The 18265-nt window shown below is 46.9% G+C and overlaps 1 protein-coding gene across 1 annotated transcript; it reads right to left on the bottom strand.

Annotated features, from left to right (window-relative positions):
- Positions 1–187: 187 nt before the first annotated feature.
- Positions 188–17896, bottom strand: mntb (MAX network transcriptional repressor b). Its single transcript, XM_048229313.1, is given in 7 exon segments — positions 188–3514; positions 3517–3587; positions 4329–4518; positions 10813–10969; positions 11550–11591; positions 12760–13531; positions 17630–17896. Coding segments are annotated over 7 exon segments (2049 nt in total). The 5' UTR covers positions 17703–17896; the 3' UTR covers positions 188–2770.
- Between the last annotated feature and the right edge of the window lie 369 nt (positions 17897–18265).

Genomic DNA, 18265 nt, shown 5'->3' with positions numbered 1-18265 from the left:
GGCTGCCGTGCATCACCCAGGTAGGTGCTACACATTAGTGGTTGTTAGTGAGGTTCCCCCTTCACTGTAAAGCGCCTCTGGTGCCTTGAAAATCTCTATATAAATGCAATATGTGTTGTTGTGTGCAGTAGTTCTACAGATATATCACAATAGCTAGAGAAATAAGGGCACAGATCAGACAGGGCTGTAAATGTCATAAGATTTATTATGAATCTTCATTGCTTTTTATTAATGTAGTATATGTTTTCTTGTTGTTACTTTCATGATTGTTATTCTTTTTAAACATAGTGGACAATTAGATCTAAATGCAGCCCAAAATGTACAGGCAATATATAACTTAAACTTTCTCCATAGGGAAAAACGCACAGTTTTTATATATAATATCAATGTAGGATGAGGTCTAGAGGTCCCCACATATCATACCATAGTACATGGTCCCAGAAAAAATAATAAAGAAATTAATACAAATCACAAATCAATATCTGAATGGAAAGAATTGCAATCTACATGCAACAGTAAAAAACAGGCAACAGTATAATCTTAATTATACATACACATATGTGAATGCGTGCATATACCCACATGTATACATACATACACATATTTAAAAAAAAAAAAAACCCTCACAAATAAATTTCACAGACATTACATTTTCTTTCTTTTACAGAGTATGGAAAACATGGTCTTTCTATACACTCACACACACACACACACACACACACACACACACACACTAACACACAATCCTTGCAGTAATGGAGGTGGGGTAGTGTGGGGTGGCCTTAAGTGGGGTGTCACAGTGTTAAGGTTCAACCCAGAGCCTGATACGACGCCACACCGCCGCGCGCGCACATGCTACATCAGCGTCGCTGCACCCACTGCAACGAAAGAGGGCGCACTCCTCAGCCGGCATGAGCACTCCCAAATCACCCTCTCCGGAGAACAAAGGATTAGAAGAACAAAAAAAGAACACACTAAGTACCAGAAACCAGCACCTATATGTGTGATCACAAGCTACTGACTAATGTCAGGGCTAGCGGTCTAGATGGTAAGATCGGTGTTGCTGAAGTACCCATAACAAGCTCTACGTCTCTAGGATGCAGACGGGGAACACAACCCTGGTAAAGTAAACTCAACAGTCACAGTCAGAATGAATAGGTTAAACATTATGAGCACATATACACAGTCCACTATTTGACGGCATTTCATCGTCCAGTTCGAACTCACTTCTTCATCCAAATGCACACGACCCAAACCAGGCGTCAACAGAAAGAAAAGACATACATACGCACAATAAAAACTACACCAGGATCAGTCACTGAGAAATATAAGAGACATGTTAACTCAACTTATTAACTCACACATATGTTGTAGTCAATGGCAACCAAATCAACTGCTTAGGACCATTCTGGGTTTTGTGCCAACATGACTAAGATGAACAGCACTAATGTGGGCATGTTCAACATACTCTGGGTTCCTACTTGTTGTGGTCTCTCCTATGAATTCCAAGTGAAGCATGTGATTTAATTGACATGGTGACCAATCTGTCACCATCAAGCTTGGTGACTACTAACTGCTAAAACCGTGGTGGCACATGTGTAGTGTTTCCCGGACATTCAGTTTCTCTTTGTGGACACCAGAGGGCAGACTTGGGCTATACTCCTCCCTATCTGAGGCACTTCAAGGATCTTAGTGTCCAGGTTTGCGTGTATGTCTTGTTACACACAGCCAAGATGAGGTTGCACTCTGAATATCAGCATCCCAGAGACAAGAGTCCAGCTCTGGCCTTGATCTGGCCCTGATCCATCGTGGACTCAGCTCCCGTCTACATCAGGAATTAATTCCTTAATTGATCGCAGTGTATCTTCTTTTTCACTGGGACAAACATTTCATAAGGACCACAGCCAGTAAGCCAAAACCAAAACTACTGTCTAGGGCAGGACAGATCAACAATGTAATTTTGCTGAGGACACTTGTGGGTAAAAGCAGTTCAGTGTTTATTGAGCTTCAGAAAGACTTCCAGCTCCCCAGCTCTGCCATGACGACGGTGATGCTGCCTTGACATTAAAGCCTGGCATTCCAGTCATGCCAAGGAGCCACCACTGGGCTCTCACAGAGAGAGGGTTTGTCAGTGTGTGTGTGTGTGCGCGCGCGTGTGTGCTTGTGGGTGTGTGTGTGTGTGTGTGTCTGAGAGTGTGTGTGTTTGAGGAAGGGGATTATGCCTTGGAGACGTGAATTGTGGGCATCTTTGTAAGTACAGTTAAAAAAATAACACACACACACACACACACACACACACACACACACACACAGAGAGGACATAACAACAAAAAAATCAACATGTAAAACAAACACAAACATGACAAAGCCAAAAGGGACACATTTTCCACTCTACAAGTCCATGACTAAGTGCATATGACTGAGATCATTGAAAGTCTAGATTTTAAACAAGCTAGGACCCACAGCGTGCACTCACTCGGACAGTAACATCAGGTGAACATGGAAGTCTGGAGATGCATGGTTTCATTCAAAACTGGAGGACGTGAGCTATGAGGAAGCATCCTAGAGAGTGGGTTGGGTCCTGCTCTGATCCGGCCCAGATGCGGCCCAGATCAGGTTATGTTTCCGGGTTTGACTCTGAGGTCTGTCAGCGCCACCACGGCCACCACTGCACACCACACCCATTCATCACCCAATCGCTGTCTCAGTCAAACAACACTCATTCACTTGCTCGTTTTTCTTGTTTGTTTGTTTGTTAGTTTGTTTGTTTTCAGGCCAGCTTGAGCGTACTGACGGGAAACTGAGGCACGGTCACCATAGTCACTGGGTTGAGGACAGTCTGTCCCACCAGCTGCGGGTGGTGGTGGGCCACCACTGCTGTGGGCTTGCCCACTACCGTCGCGGCCGCCTGCGGCCCGGTCACCGGCACTGCCCCGTTGACGATGGGCGCGTGGCTCGGGTGGTGGGCGGCGGTAAGCGCGTGGGCGATGTGGCCCGACACGGCCACCGACTGCGGGTAGAGTGCGGGCAGGTGCTGGCTCAGGTGCGCCACGGGGTGCACGGTGATGTGTCCGATAGGCTGACCCACGGTGGGTCCGGCCTGGCCGGGGGCGCCTCCGGAGGGGGCTATGTGGGCGAGGTGCTTGGAGCCAGCCGGGAGGACGTGGTTGACCGCCTGGATGACCGAGGCGTGGGACATGGAGGCGTGGGCGATGACGGTGGTCTGCTGCGGGTGCTGCTGGGGCACCACCAGGTGGGTGGTGGTGGTGGAGACGGGCACAGAGGGCAGGGGCGCCGGCGCGATGGCCTGGGGCGTCACCAGCGCCTGGGGCTGCGAGGACGAGGACGAGACGGAGACCGTGACGGCGCTGGGCAGGGTCGAGACCGTCACGGCAGCCGCGGCCAGCTTGTGCGGGTGAATGGTGAGATGCTGCGGGGGCAGCTGCAGCTGTGCTGGGAGGAGCGAGGCCGGTGCCATGGCTGGCCGCGGGTCAGAGGAGAGGGGCGCGTGCGGGGTTTGGGGAGGGCAGTGGAGGGGGCCAATGGCATGTCGCTGTCCACATCTTGGTCGAAGTTGTCCTCTCCTTCTGTAAAATGAGACCGGAGTATGAGTGACAGACTAGTGTCAAGAAGACATCAATCACGTATGATCACGTATCTATATGATCAAGTGTGTGTGTGTGTGTGTGTGTGTGTGTAGAGTAGTAATGCATTGTTTGAGGTATAGGTATATAGTTTGCCACAGTTTATTTTATATGTGCTCAGCGGCCAGTAGAGTGACAGTTTAAGTTGCAGACCTCAATTCTAATCCAATACACTTTCTGTCAAATTCAGCAAATTGCTTCTCCCTGTCCTCCAGCTGTCCAAAGTGAGCACTTAAACTAAACTGGACATCTAGTCCTAGCTGTACGAACAGGACCAAGTCATACACAACTCCAGAGTTCAGCTAATGGCCTCCTTACACCAAACAACTTTGACAAGATTTGGGAAAGATTCTTGAAAGATTGGAGTCTTTTGAGTATAGCTTGAATGGGGGCATTAGTTAAAAGACTCCAATCTTTCAAGAATCTTTCCCAAATCTTGTCAAAGTTGTTTGGTGTAAGGATCGCATAAGTTGTGCTTGTGAGAATGTAATTTGAGGTGTGTGTGTGTGTGTGTGTGTGTGTGTAATTTGCATTGACGTGTGTATGTATGTGTTTGTGTGTGTATGTGTGTTGTCTGTATTGTCATATATGTGTGTGTGTGTGTGTGTGTGTGTGTGTGTGTGTGTGTGTGTGTGTGTCTGCACCACTGTGCTTGTGTGTGAGCTTGTCCACGTGTCCTGCTACCTGAGGCAGTAGAGGTGGACGCCTGGTCATCCTCAGGCTGCACGGTCTGGCGGAGTAGGCGGTCGATCTCCAGCATGTCCATGCTCTGGCCCAGCTCGTTCTTGAGCTCGGCTAGCCTCTGCTGCGTGGCGATCTTCTCCCGGGCCAGCCTCTCCATCTGGGTGCTCCAGATCCCTCCTCGCTTTTCAGGCTCATGTGGGACACAAGAGAGGCACAGGTGCCGCCCAGCACATTCATCATCCGCCTCGTCTCAACACACACACACTCACAAAACCTCAACTACATGGTGACCAGGTATCCTTGTGATGTATGTTAAGACCTTTGAGTATCTAGAGATTTAACAGCATAATCTGTATTAATTAATAAAAAAATAATTAATATTTTATCAGCTTTCCAGTCTTGCCTCTGTGGTATGCACATCTGCAATACATCGGAGTTATTATTCCAAAGTGTACAGTGTGTTAAGAATAAATGTTAATGTTAAGTGTTAAGAATTAATGTGTGAATAAGATATAATACACCATGTTGATATATGTGGTTACCATCTATCAAAAATGTATATTATCGCGTATGTGTGTGTGTTTGTGTTTTCCTGGTCACAACAGCACATAACCTCATAGCCTTTCCTCTCCTCTCCTCTAAAACTCTCTGCCAGTTCTTTCAGTCTGTTCATTCCACTGCCCTGGTTCATCATTGACTCCAGTTGTAGCCCTTCTGATTTCTTGGAACTCAGAGCTTTTGCAACAGAGGTGGGCGGCTCCTAGCAGGACTGAACGCACAGCGGTTTCCCGCTATAAGCCAATCGCTGCCCTCAAAATCCCTGCTGGACTGCCCTCATCAGCTGACACGGACAACATTCCTGTAAAAACCCGACCGGTTCGTGCGGGTGTGTAAGTAGGAAATCACTGTGTGTGTGTGTGTGTGTGTGTGTGTGTGTGTGTCTGTGTGTGTGTGTGTGTGTGTGTGTGTTTGCATGCACACACATACACAACAGAGTGAAAACAAGAACACTAGCATGACTTCCTCATTTTTGTCACAGCCTGGTTTGTAGGAACCTGTGAAGTCAGGATGAGATAGTGAAGAGCCCTCACAACAGGGCACACTGAACAGAAAAACAAGTGAGTGAGACAGAGAGTGTGTTTGTGTTTGTGTGTGTGTGTGGTGTGTGTGTGTGTGAGAGAGAGAGAGAGAGAGAGAGAGAGAGAGAGAGAGATGACAGGAGGAAGAACAACAAGAAGAATGTGATAAAAGTCAAATGTCTTGTGTCAATATCCATACATGGAATACTAGGAAAGTTTGACATGACTGAGGAGGAGAAAATGTAAAGGGGATCTGAGAAACGGTGAGCAACAGTAGGAAGTACGTGGGAAAACAAGAGATAGAGAGAGAGAGAGAAAGAGAGAGAGAGAGAGAGAGGGGAGGAGGGTGGGAGGGAAAGAGCAAAGGCCCGAGTAGTCACGCAGGCAAATGGTTTGCTGACCCACTTTTTTGTCTCGGTCAGCTGACAAAGGATCACCAAAACAGGCAACCAGGCCAAGACTTTTAACGGTTTGGGAAGAGAGGGATTACACAGCTCTTGAAAAACATGAGAATGTGTGTGTGCAGACGGGAAAGGAGTGTATATGACAAATAACAGAGGAGGGGGGTTTCCAACTAGAAACAACAAGCTGAACAGAGAGAAAGAGTGACAGAGAGAAAAATGATCGAAGTATCTGGTCCAACAGAAAGACAGACATGTTGGAATGAATCAAAACCAAATTCAAAACCTTCAAGGAGAAAGAGAAGGAGTTAAGCAAGCAAGAGAGAGAGAGAGAGAGAGAGAGAGAGAGAGAGAGAATGCATGAGATGGAGCAAGAGAGAGGGAGAGAGGAGGAGGGATAGAGAGAGGGAGGGAGGGGGGAGTTTGGAGCATTAAAGCCTCTGGGCCACGTGGTTTCAGGAAAAGACACGTCCAGAGAGCAAAGCTGTTTACACCCCCATCTGTCAGAGCACAGAGCATGTGATAGTGTCCACACACGCCGACACGGCGGTTCCCAGTTTCCTCCCCAGCCCCTCCTCCACCCTCCCCTGCGCAACTCTGCCTCAGCCAGTGAGCGACGGGGAGCCATTGGGGCTAAACTTGGGCAGGCGGGGAGGAGCTCCGACAGCGTGCTGCTGCAGCGGCCACACAGAGAGAGACAGAGAGAGAGGAGGGAGGAGAGTTGGGACAGGGAGAGACAGGGAGAAGCAGGGAGGGGGGGCCCGCCACTGCATGTGGTACAGTCTGGATGTGTGACATTTGCGCGCGCATGTGTGTGTGTGTTATGGACTCTGTGCGTGTGTGTGTGTGTGTGTGTAAGTAAGAGAGGAGAGGAGGGAGGAGATTTAAAACAGGGGGAGGCAGGGAGGGGGACTGGCACAGTCTGGATGTGTGACATTTCAGCATGCATGTGTGTGTGTGTGTTTGTGTTATGGACTGTGTGCGTGTGTGCGTGTTTATGTGTGTGGTTTGTTTGTGTGTGTGTGTGTGTGTGTGTGTGTGTTTGTGTGGAGACTGAGAGAAAGAGACAGAGAGAGATATTATATAACACATATATATGAATATAAATATAGCTCGATAACAAGAGTGGATCGAGGGCAGTACTGGCATGTGGCCCTTGGAGTCTTGATCCAGGATTAGAGAATGAGACCGCGGCCGGCGCTGCTTCTGTCTGGCCAGACGATCCTACCCAAGAGCCCCTCCGACGGCAGGCAGGGCAGCCATGCATGGGCAGAATGAGGCGTACCACTCCTGGCCCTCCCTGCCCTGAACCCCCCCCCCAGCTACATGCCCCGTGGCCTGCTTCGCTCCACCACTAGCTGACGTAACCACTGAAGGCCTGGTGCGTCTTCTGTTCTCTGTTCTACACGTCCAGTGTGAAAATGTGCAGCTCAACAGCAATGCAATGTTACATTTATTCTGTGTACATGTCCATATTTCTATATTTGGAGGTGTCTGATAAAAGAAAGTGTGTCTGGTTTTGGGAAGTGCAAAATAGTGGCATGGTTATTACCTCTACGTGTGAAGATAGAAGATACAGTTCAACTGAACTGTGTTATGAAAAGCACATCCTAACTTTTCTTGTAACTTCTTGTTACCTCTATGATAAACAACATTTTTACATCTAATCTGCAGCGTTGGAAATGTCAGCTCTTGACAAAAGAATGTTGTTGACCTTAACACGTAGAAAAACTCAATAAAGACAAATATGCAGTGAGGAAGACAGGAGATGCTTCTGTGATGAGACATGATGGCAACACCATAAACAAACAACCTACAAGGCCTACAAGTACACAACTTCCTTTTTGGCCTGATACACAAGCTGGAAAATAATAGGATGGCAAGTGGAAAGGACAGTCCTGGACTGTTCAGCCCTTTTGTTTGAGGAACATGAAACTACACTGCAGAATCCCTCAGGGTGTCACCACGGCAACAGCTGGAACCCACCACAGTTACCCTAGCAACTGCACAAGGAAGGAAGCATGCGCCGGTGTGAGAAGGTGTAATAGAATCTAATGGGTTGGTCTGATTGGATTACACACAGACCTCCAGTGTTTTCCAGTCTAGTGCTCACTGCTTTCTCCTCCCCTCCCCCTTGGCCTCTTACACACACACACACACACACACACACACACACACACACACACACACACACACACACACACACACACGGCCAAGATACCAAGACTCTCAGGACAGAGGTAAACATACTCTAGAACCTAAAGAAAGGCATCTTATGCTTTAGGAGCTTGTCCATTCTAATTTCACATTGCAACCGTGAATAAACGCTCTTATATCACAGCTGTCCAGCTACGGATTTTATTTCTTGGATTATTAAACGGATTCTTATTTCCTCGTAGTGCTGATAACACAAACTAGACTTTAGGAGAGATAGAACTGGTTAAGGGTTTATAGCGCAAAACTTATTCGGTATTTCAAGTCACATCATGAAAAGACACACACACACAGAGCGGTCAGCGGTCAAACACTACTTCATATTTCCCCGATCTTCTATAAATGCTGCTACACGGCTCTGTGCATGCTGTACATTACAATGGATGATGTTATGTCAGGCTATTACGATGTTGTCAGGCTATTCCATCAATCGAAGAGATTTGTCTCCTGACCTGACTAGCAGACTACCCTCTTTGTGCCCTAATTTGGATGCATTACAGTGGCATTAATGGCTCTCAACAGTCAATAACAATGTGTCCAATCTCAACACGGCTCTCATTTCACGTAGTGAATGCGAGTTAAATGGCAAGTGTGCTTGAAAGCCTGATTGGGCTACACTTGTATTACCTGGAAATCAGAGTCTCATAAGGCACCCCTCTGCAGACAGACACCCTTCATGCCTCATGATTCTAACATCAACCACTGTTTCATTTCTCTCCATCAAAAGCAGACTCCCTTTTTGAGAAAGGTAAGTGATTTAATCATGAAACTGAGTAAGGAGGGTTGAAACGAGCAAGTCGACCACAGGCTGAACCCAGTCGGTGGGGTCACGCATTCGAATGAGAGGGGGGAGGGGGGGATGGACTTCCTGTAGGCACGCTATCCACCAGCATCCCCAAACAGTCTCCATGGTTACAGAAAACTGAAAGGACAGGTTAATGTGAAAAGAGGGGGAGGGTGTATAAGATGCATGCAAACCCCAGGCAGGATTTCTAGCCCAACTCCCTCTCACTTTCTTCATCAGCCAGTTATAATCTCAAACTGGAGCAACCGTACAACTGGCTGCTATTTTCAACACGATAAAATGGAAAACAAGGATACAAGGATACAAGGAAGTTTATTGTCACATGCATATAGTTACTGGAATTAAGAAATGCAGTGAAATTATGTCTGGTGTCAGCCTATTTGTGCATTAATGGGGGGGGGATTGGGATTGGGTGGGGGGCACCAACAAGGAGGAACTTCTTCAGATTTCCATTACCCCAACTACCACGCACTCTTTTTATTTAGTGAAACTTTTTTCCCTCCATACGCATGTATCTTTCTCCTTCTATGTCTCTTCTCTTCCCTCGTTCCTTCGTCCAACTCCCCTTCTCCCTCCCTCCCTTTTCTTAGTTTCCAGCGGCCACGTCACTGGGCATGCTCGGAGTAGGGGTGTGCTCTGTCTGGTATGCAGGCAGTGAGACAGGGTGAGGGAGGGAGGGAGAGAGGGAGGGGGAGGGAGGGAGCGGAAAGCAGAGCAGAGTGGAGGCGGGACCTAGAGTGTGGAAGGAAGGAAGGAAGGAGGGGGGGGAGGGGTGACGTCACTGTGCTCGCGCTCGCCATGTGCTCCCAGCTCACGTGGACTAAGCACCGCACAGAGACGGAGAGCAAGCGGAGGGAGCGAGGGAGCGGAGGCAGAGGAGGGGGAGGGGGAGAAAAAGAAAGAAAGAGACGACGAGCGCACGAGGGAGGAAGACGGAGAGCAAAGAGTGAAAAGTGGCGGCGGGCGGGAGCAGAGGGAGGAGGAGGAGGAGGAGGAGGAGGAGGAGGAGGAGGAGGGAGAGAAATCTCGGCAGCAGAGGGGAGCAGCTACACAAGGGCTGCAGTTAGCAGAGAAGTGAGTGTCAGACAAATTCCACAGGGTTGTACTCATTCTCAAACCACACGATCTCATGCCTCATATGAGGGCCAGTCATCAATGACTAGTGAGATCTGCTTCTGATCTTCTGATTTAAGTCTGCATTTTGACCACACCAACCAATTTTTCTTTTTGAAAAATATACTGTATAAAAAAAGGAGTTTTTCCAATTACAAGTATGATTATGGCTTGGTTATGGTGAGCATTAACTATATCTAATATGGGACAAAATGACAGGACATGACTGTACTGTACAGGAGAACATGTGATGACAAATGCTGACTTAAAATACAAATAGAGTGTAACCTCTTCAGAGAGGGTTTTCATTGCAGATCGCCCAGGTCGCAGAGACACACACCAGGCTTCTAGCTCTGCATGTGCGGGTGTGCGAGAACAAAAACTAGGCAGAAAGTTAAGAGAACCAGGACAAGAAGAAGAGTCACACACCTGACTGGCTGGATCTTGCAGGCTTGGCTTGCTAACTATTATATACACACACACTGGCTTAAGGGTGTCATTCTCAGGTCATGGTTTTCAACTATTTCATCGTCTATTTAGTCTGAAGCACACGTGAAGAAAACACTTCAAGTTCAAGTTCACTCCATGGCTACAGAGTCTGATCATATTCTCCAAGCAGTCAGCCTTCAAAGAAAACTCACAACGCTACACTCCACACAATGACCACAAACATCGATAGATGTAGACAAAACAATTCCACACGGCCAGACACAAAAAAAAAGGAAAAAAGGACTACGACATCGTTCACAGAGGATCAACGTTTCAGTACTTCCACTCTGCTAACTCTTTGGTTCCTTTTGCAGTTGCAGTAGCAGTAATAAACATCAACGCAGTGTTCAACACAAAGGCCTCCGTTTCGTGGTCTGCCGAGCCAGACTGAACCAAGATGGCTGCTGCGCTGAACTGCACTGGCTTACCTGAATGTAACGCAAGGCGCTCCGCAGCACACTGAGGTTGGAGGTCTTCTTTTCGTCCACGTTTGGAACGTTCCGTTTCAAGGTCTCAAAGCACTCTTTGAGATGTGCTCGTCTAGTGTGTAAAGACAGCGTGACAAAGAAGGATGAGTAACTGGACGCCTCCAAATTCTCGATTTCCAGCATCAACAGATCTCTAAAAAAAACTTCATTTAAAGAGACTGTCTGTATGCATCAATTTGCCACTTTTTGAAGCATGATTTTACAAGCAACAACTACTGTCATCAACTTCAAAATAATTAATAATCGTGGTATTATGGTCATGTGAAAGTGAAAGGTAGACACAACGATTATTCCAACTGGGCACCTACTGTAGGCTATGCACTATGCAGTTCTGTTGGTCAGGTTGTCCAGGACCATCACTCAGAAATATAAAAATGCTTTCACAGCCAACAACAGACATTGCCAACTATATTGCCGAGAGATAAGTTAGAATGCTAGCAACAGTGTCAACTGTGATGATGTTGGTGTTTGTAGGGATTTTTTTATGCCTTTTCAGTAGTTAGACTGCTAGTTTTCAACCAATACTCCTTCCTGCTGCTGTAACATCCTCAGCGAGTGTAACCTACTCAAAAATACCATTTCTACATAAGGAGATGGGAAGCAGATAACTATATGGAGCATTTTTCACCTACCTGTTCTTTTCCAACTTATTGTGCACCTCCCTAGTCCCCGCTCTGCAAACATTAAAGAAGAAATAAACATTAGATTCATATTTAAACATGTCATTTTCATACAGTCGCTCTTGTGACAATAAAGTCTGAACCATGTAGCTCATTTCACAGGTATTGTGAAACTATTGGGTTGTACTTTATCTAACAAGTCAGCCACAGACAACTGAGTCTATGAAAACATACCATTCATCACCAATACTACTTTCTCAGTAGGAAAAAAAAACATCCTTCTCTTTACACTACGGCTTGTATACAAAGCTTGCATGGGGCTAGTCAATGTGCTATGGGTCACTCCGTGTCAAATCAGACTGAATCCAGGGAAATGGTTGCCATGCCGTCTCAGACTTTGCGAAAAGTCTGTCTAAATAATGTTTAGGTCCCAAAACTCACACCTGTAAAATTATTTTTGTTCAATTCCATGTTTTCATATTTCTGCGCCCCTGATTCTTTTAGTTGTTACACTCCCGCCACTTCTTAGGGGCCGTTTATACGAGAACGATTGCGAAGGAAGACGACAAAATATTTTATCATAAGTGCCTTTCGTTTACACGGCGACCCCGCCATCGGGCTTGAAGACGCGCAAAATCTGAAGACTCCTTCCAGAGTGTAGAGTTTTGAAGACGACCGGTTTCGTCTCCGTCTAAACGGCTAAACCAAAGATCCTTGATTACCTCTCTGGCTCTAAACTGTCAAATTAGAATGTTCGGCGGCGTGACGCATCGGGTTCTATCACACCACCACCCAAGATATCCCCCTGAGAATGCTCGTCTAAACGTGAATAAAAAAATGAAGACGAGACGCCACTTCTGCGTCTTCTCTTTTCATCGTCACCGTATAAACGTAGCCTCAGATAATGTTTTTCAGGCTGTAAATAATATCAAAGGCTAAACAATATGAAGGTAGAAAAAAAATACGAAGATTTGAACAGAAATATTTGACGGGCCTTATCGAATCTTATCTGAGTTGACGATGAATGACCCATATGTGACTCATATTGTGACAGACTTCTGTTTAAGTTCTCCCATATGTTAACAAAACAATAACCCATGAAGAGATGACAGCTTTAGTTACTGTATTAAACTAATTATGCACTATTAAACTATATGCACAGATAAATATACTCCTTCCACTCTTTTAGGCCACTGGCACCTGAGAGAATAACAGCACTCACCCGCCAGGTCTTCTCTTCCCATCCAGGCCCCTCACATCCTCCAGGGAGGCGCCGTTGGGTCGCACCGTCATCTGGCCCGGCTGGGCGTGGGGCTGTGTGAGGGTCGGCTGGGGAAGTAGGGCGTGCTGGGGGGCGGCGATGATTGGGCCGGTGTAGGGCTGCAGCAGCTGGGCAGGCTGACCGTGTGGGGCAGGAGGAGGGGGCGGCTGGGGGTTTGGCGGCAGTTGCTGCTGCTGTTGTTTGGGGCTGGTTCCTGTCTGGGGCAGGATGCTGGCCTCGGTCTTCACGGCGGCCACCAGATGCCGTTGGCGTGGCGGCGACGGACTATCCTTCCCTCCCGGCGCGGCACCGACCGCCACTGCCGCCGCTGTGGACGAGGGGCTGCTGAGGAGCGGAGCGGGCTGCGGGGACAGCGCCGTGGCAACAGGGGCCACCACGGGCACAGGGCCCACCGCGTGCAGGTGTGGGGGTGCGCCGGCGGCAGTGACAGCGGGGTGAGTCTGGGGCGCAGCGTTGGCCTGCACCATGGGGATGGGGATGACCGTGATGGGCATGGAGGCCTGCATGGGGGGGAGGTGGGTCTGATGCTGGTGCTGATGCTGGTGGAGCCGCTGCGTCTCCACGCCCCAGCTCACGTGGTTCACCTGCATGGGCGCGGGCATCAGCGACGGACCCATCTCGGCCGCCCGCCGCAGCTGCTGCTGTTGTTGTTGCTGCTGCTGCTGCTCAGCCTCCCGGGCGGCGAGGGCATTTTCTCGCTTCTCCTCCTCCTCTGCGGGATTTGGAGAGACAACAGGAGATTAAAGGTGACAACTCCAAACACAACACTGACACAGAATACAAGAAAAAGACTATTCATTGGGAATTTTGTCCTTTAAAATCAGTTTTTGCATCCTGAAAATGTCAGGAAATGTATACCTATGGGTTTTAGATGTAACAAGCTATTATAAAGCACACTCTTGTAAAGATGGCTTGGTTCACTGCCAGGCCTGACAAAACCAGATGCACTCTGATAACAAGGTAACAAGGACAGAGGAGAACCACTTTGTCCATCCTTTAAAAGTGTGCCCCAAAGTAATATCTGGTTTTAGAGGTTAAAATGCAAAAAACTGCAATGCAGACGAGGCTTGCTCATCCCAGCTCTGGGAGACTGGATCAGGGGCTTGCCCACTCGGTGTGTGTGTGTGTGTGTGTGTGTGTCTCTCTCTCTCTCTCTCTCTCACTCTGCAGAGCAGTCACGGGGAACACGTTCACCAAGCCACAACGACACACTTAGCGGCACCCTCGGACTGTTTGTCAGAAACAATCATGCTTCCCTCCCAAACCAGGACACCGCTCTGAGCTCAGCCAAGGTAGCTTGAACAGGGTGTGGAACTGAACTGATATTGCGGAGGCAAGCGCTCCGAACTGATATTGCGGAGGCAAACACTACTACTAGACATGTGTCAGTGCAGTGCTTCTGGCTTTAAACTAACAGGTCGGACCGGTCTAGTCACAGAGAGATTCAAAGCCACCGTGCATCATTGTTTGGGCCAGGGCAGCAGCAGCAGAGTGGGTCTGAGTCACCTAAAGGGTTCTTTTTTTTGACCACTTCTCTCATCGTGATGGTTTTTTGTTTCTGCAACCCTCCCGTTCTTTGGCGACTGCTGTCTCTTTAAGAGAGAAGCCCGGGGAAAGCAGCTGGCGTAGACCCAGACAATTTAGGGATGACATCACCCAGGAGCCAGCCGGCCACTGACACTGTGAGACGGTCAGTGTGTGTGTGTGTGTGTGTGTGTGTTGTGTGTGTGTTTGTGTGTTTGAGGGGGGGTGTGTTTTTTGGGGCGATCTCAGGACAAGAGACTCAAAGAGGCAATAGACACTAGTCTCGAGAGAAAGATGCAGTGGAATGCTGACCATGGGATGGGAGTTCACTACACAGAAATGAGACCTGCAGAGATGTGTGTGCTTTGGTCAAAGGTGCAACAAAACACATACAATTTCTGAAAACATCACCTGACAAATTAAGGCCAGTATTGTGACAACTGATGTTGCTGGAGACTCCCATTTGTGTAGCCACCCCTCTACACACACACACACACACACACACACACACACACACACTATCATAATGGAAGAGGGTGCACCAAGCACTTGTCAAACAGCTGTTAGTATGGACTTTATGTCATGAGATTTAAGGAACACATGTGATCTAGTCTGCAATACCATGGAGTACAATGACTCCCTATTTCTCGGGAAAGAGAAACCTGACAAACTTCAACAACCAGATGAACCAACCAACCTGCTGCATTCAAACACAACAAAAATATACTACTAACATGGTGTTTATGAGACGCCTTGTTTGGGCAATTTCTTAGTTCCGGATATAAGACACAAGGCCAGAATTACACTTTTATGTAAAAACCACCACCAAAATACAACACCACTTGCAATCCTTTTTTAAAATCACAATGACACAGCACAAAATTCTAACAGTTAACCTGAACCGACTATAACCTTAACCTTGCATTGCACCCACACACACAACCCTGGGTCACATACAAAAATAAGTACCCTTTTCAAGCATGAAACTCCACACAGAGACTAGTCGGCGTGTACAACTTTAAAGACTATAACTGCTGAATTTGCGTCAGACCATAAAGATAGCAGGGGACGTCATGCAATCCACAGACAGGGCACACATGCCCCATGTGTTCCTGACATATGACCAACAAAGAGAAATGCGCTGACAGGAAAAGTTCTGCATTGCATTAAGCTTACCACTGGGAGAGTTTTATCTTGACCGTGATTTCACAGCCAGTTACGGGAGCAGAGCAGGAAAATATGCCAATAGGCCAGAGGACAACCCTCTTACTAGACACACACACACACACACACAAAATATGTTCAGTCGTGAGTCTCAAACCCTTTGTCAAGGAACTATTTAAGAGACCTTTTGTACACATCATGGCCTACTGGGAATATGTTCTGCTAGGAGAAATGTTTGTAATCTAAAACATAACAGGACATGGACATCTGTCATGCCATGGCAATGGCTCTTCAGATCTCGACGCCATAACAGAAAACACACCTTCGGACAAAAGAAGTGACAAAGTCCATGCCGTAGGGAGACCTGGTAAAAACTTAACCAGCCCTGCTGACAATATGGAGGAGAGGTGGGGAATGGGCCTATTAGCCTGTTACTTGCTAGACTTGCTTACAGATAAAACCAGCAGGTCATATTTGTAAACAGGTCACTAGACATTCTTACACTAGTGTGGGAGATATACTCTTCATAAGCCTGCTTTAACAAGTTAATCATGTTAGTTAGTTCGGGCAAAAGGCACCATTGTTTCAGAACCTTGACCCCTCTTGTACAACTCACAGGAGTCTGCACTCTAAGTATCTACCCAGACATGTACTGGTGAGGTAATCACTGTGGTTGTCGAGTAGACAAGTGAAGGCACTCGATAGGTCAATTGACAGGAACAAATAGTTATTGTAGGCGACAAATTACATGATAGCATAACTGCAAGTTGATACATTAAAACACCCTAGATATTATGAAATGTTTACTTTGTAGCTACCACAATGTCTTGCATGTTCATGTGTTAGGTAACAGGACATTCTTAATCCCTATTCTCCTTCAAAGCCCCATAAAAGTTTACTCAAATAACAGGAGAAACATTCTGGGAGTCCTCCACATTGATCTAAGGGTGGGTTTAGTAGTAGGGAAAGGGGAAGTGAGACTTTGGCTCCACTCTTCCATGCTGGAGCCTGAATATGCACAAAAATGTACATTATATAACTCCTGCATTGAAGGAGGAGGAGGAGGGGGGCCACTGCCCTACTTTTTCCCTCACTGTGACCTGCGCCAGTCGGTGGGCCGTCTCTAAAGGGGAGGAGGGAGTCTGGCGCGCACGTGGTCGATAAGGGCGGTCTTTATACACGCGGTATTTGCTGGGGGTGTGGATTATACTGACACGTCACCAGAGCATTGAAACAAAAAACCGTTGCCCAAATGTAGCGATTATCACGTCTTGTCGATTGGCTACAGAAAGGCCGAAGAAGATAGGTCCTTGAGGGACAAGCGTCTTTTCGACCTCAAAAAGGAAAACCGAAATACATAAAACAGCTCCAAATAGGCTACGACTTCTCTTGCCAAGTAGAAGCGGGAAGTAGGCTGGCCTCGAGTGTCATAAGATAGCAGCTCGCCAATATCAGGTCATTATGTAAAAAAGACTGTCGCGCTCTGCCACCGCCCTAAGGTCTTAGATACTTGGTTCTGCTCGCCAGAAACAATAAGCCTCGACCTTTAAATTATATTAGGCATGTAGCTACTTTAATTGCATTCAAATATCAAGATACTCGAAGAAAATTATGTAATCTTAACATAGTTTAAATGTGTGCATGGTGCGGGATAGTTCCACAAACAATGACCGGTCAGATTAGTTCTACAATCTTAATAGGCGCTTCTGGCGCGATACACCACTATCTGTCACAGAACGAATGTACCACCCACAGCGGAGCGCACATAGTAGCCGACTAAATATAGAATGGATTTAACCCGGAAACCGAGTTAGCGGAATGTACTATGTACTATGTACTACGCCCACACTGCAGAAATTAAATAATGCAAAGAATATATATTAAATAGACTCACAATCTGACCCACACAGACATACTACTCGGGTCTAGCATATCCTTTACATAGCCTACAGCAAAATGAATTCTAAAATAACCACCAACTGTTTCCATGCTCTGAACTAAATTGTTGAATTGAATCATTCCGAGACAAGCATCGACCAAATAAGTAGCCCAAATGATAAGTGGTTACCATTATGATACAATATAACCCCACCAGCCCGGCTGCCCGGTACCCCCGCCTTACCACGTGTAATCTGTTGTTGCTGGGCTTGCCATTCCAAATACCTGGCGGCTTCCAACAGTGTATCGATGCTCATCTCGCGCCCTATACCTCACGGTCGCTTTTACAAAATGCGAGCGAGTAAGTAGGTACAGGACCGCTTAATTGTTTATTCACTGCCGACGTTGCAATTGATCTGAAGAAAAATCCCAAATGCAATATCCGGATTACTTTCGTAAATCCTTAGACACACATTGATAGTCATGCAACAAGATGGCGATGTGAGTAACAGCAAACACAACACGACGAAAAGCATACCACTGAAGGGCCGCCCTCCACGTTTCTAACCCACCCTTTTTGGATTATCCTACTATAAACATTCAAAGTACGGCACGGGGTTTGAGAAGGATTGGAGTAGCATGACTCTTTATCTTTGGTAACCCCGATTTTTAACCGCGCTATCAGAGGGTATTTTTCTCCAGACTACATAGTATTTCTACTTATTATATTGACTGAATATTGATATATAATATTGCCTGTTGGTGAATTAAAGTAGTGTAGCCTATAAAAGGGCAATACAATCATTCTGGGTGACACTGTAGTTATAATTCAGCCAATAATCACTTACTGTTGAACCCAGGTTTTGTTTACAGTGGGAAA

Source organism: Alosa alosa, chromosome 2 (genome assembly GCF_017589495.1).
Source record: "Alosa alosa isolate M-15738 ecotype Scorff River chromosome 2, AALO_Geno_1.1, whole genome shotgun sequence".
Classification (NCBI taxonomy): Eukaryota; Metazoa; Chordata; class Actinopteri; order Clupeiformes; family Clupeidae; genus Alosa; species Alosa alosa.
This window is presented reverse-complemented; position numbering and strand designations above follow the sequence as displayed.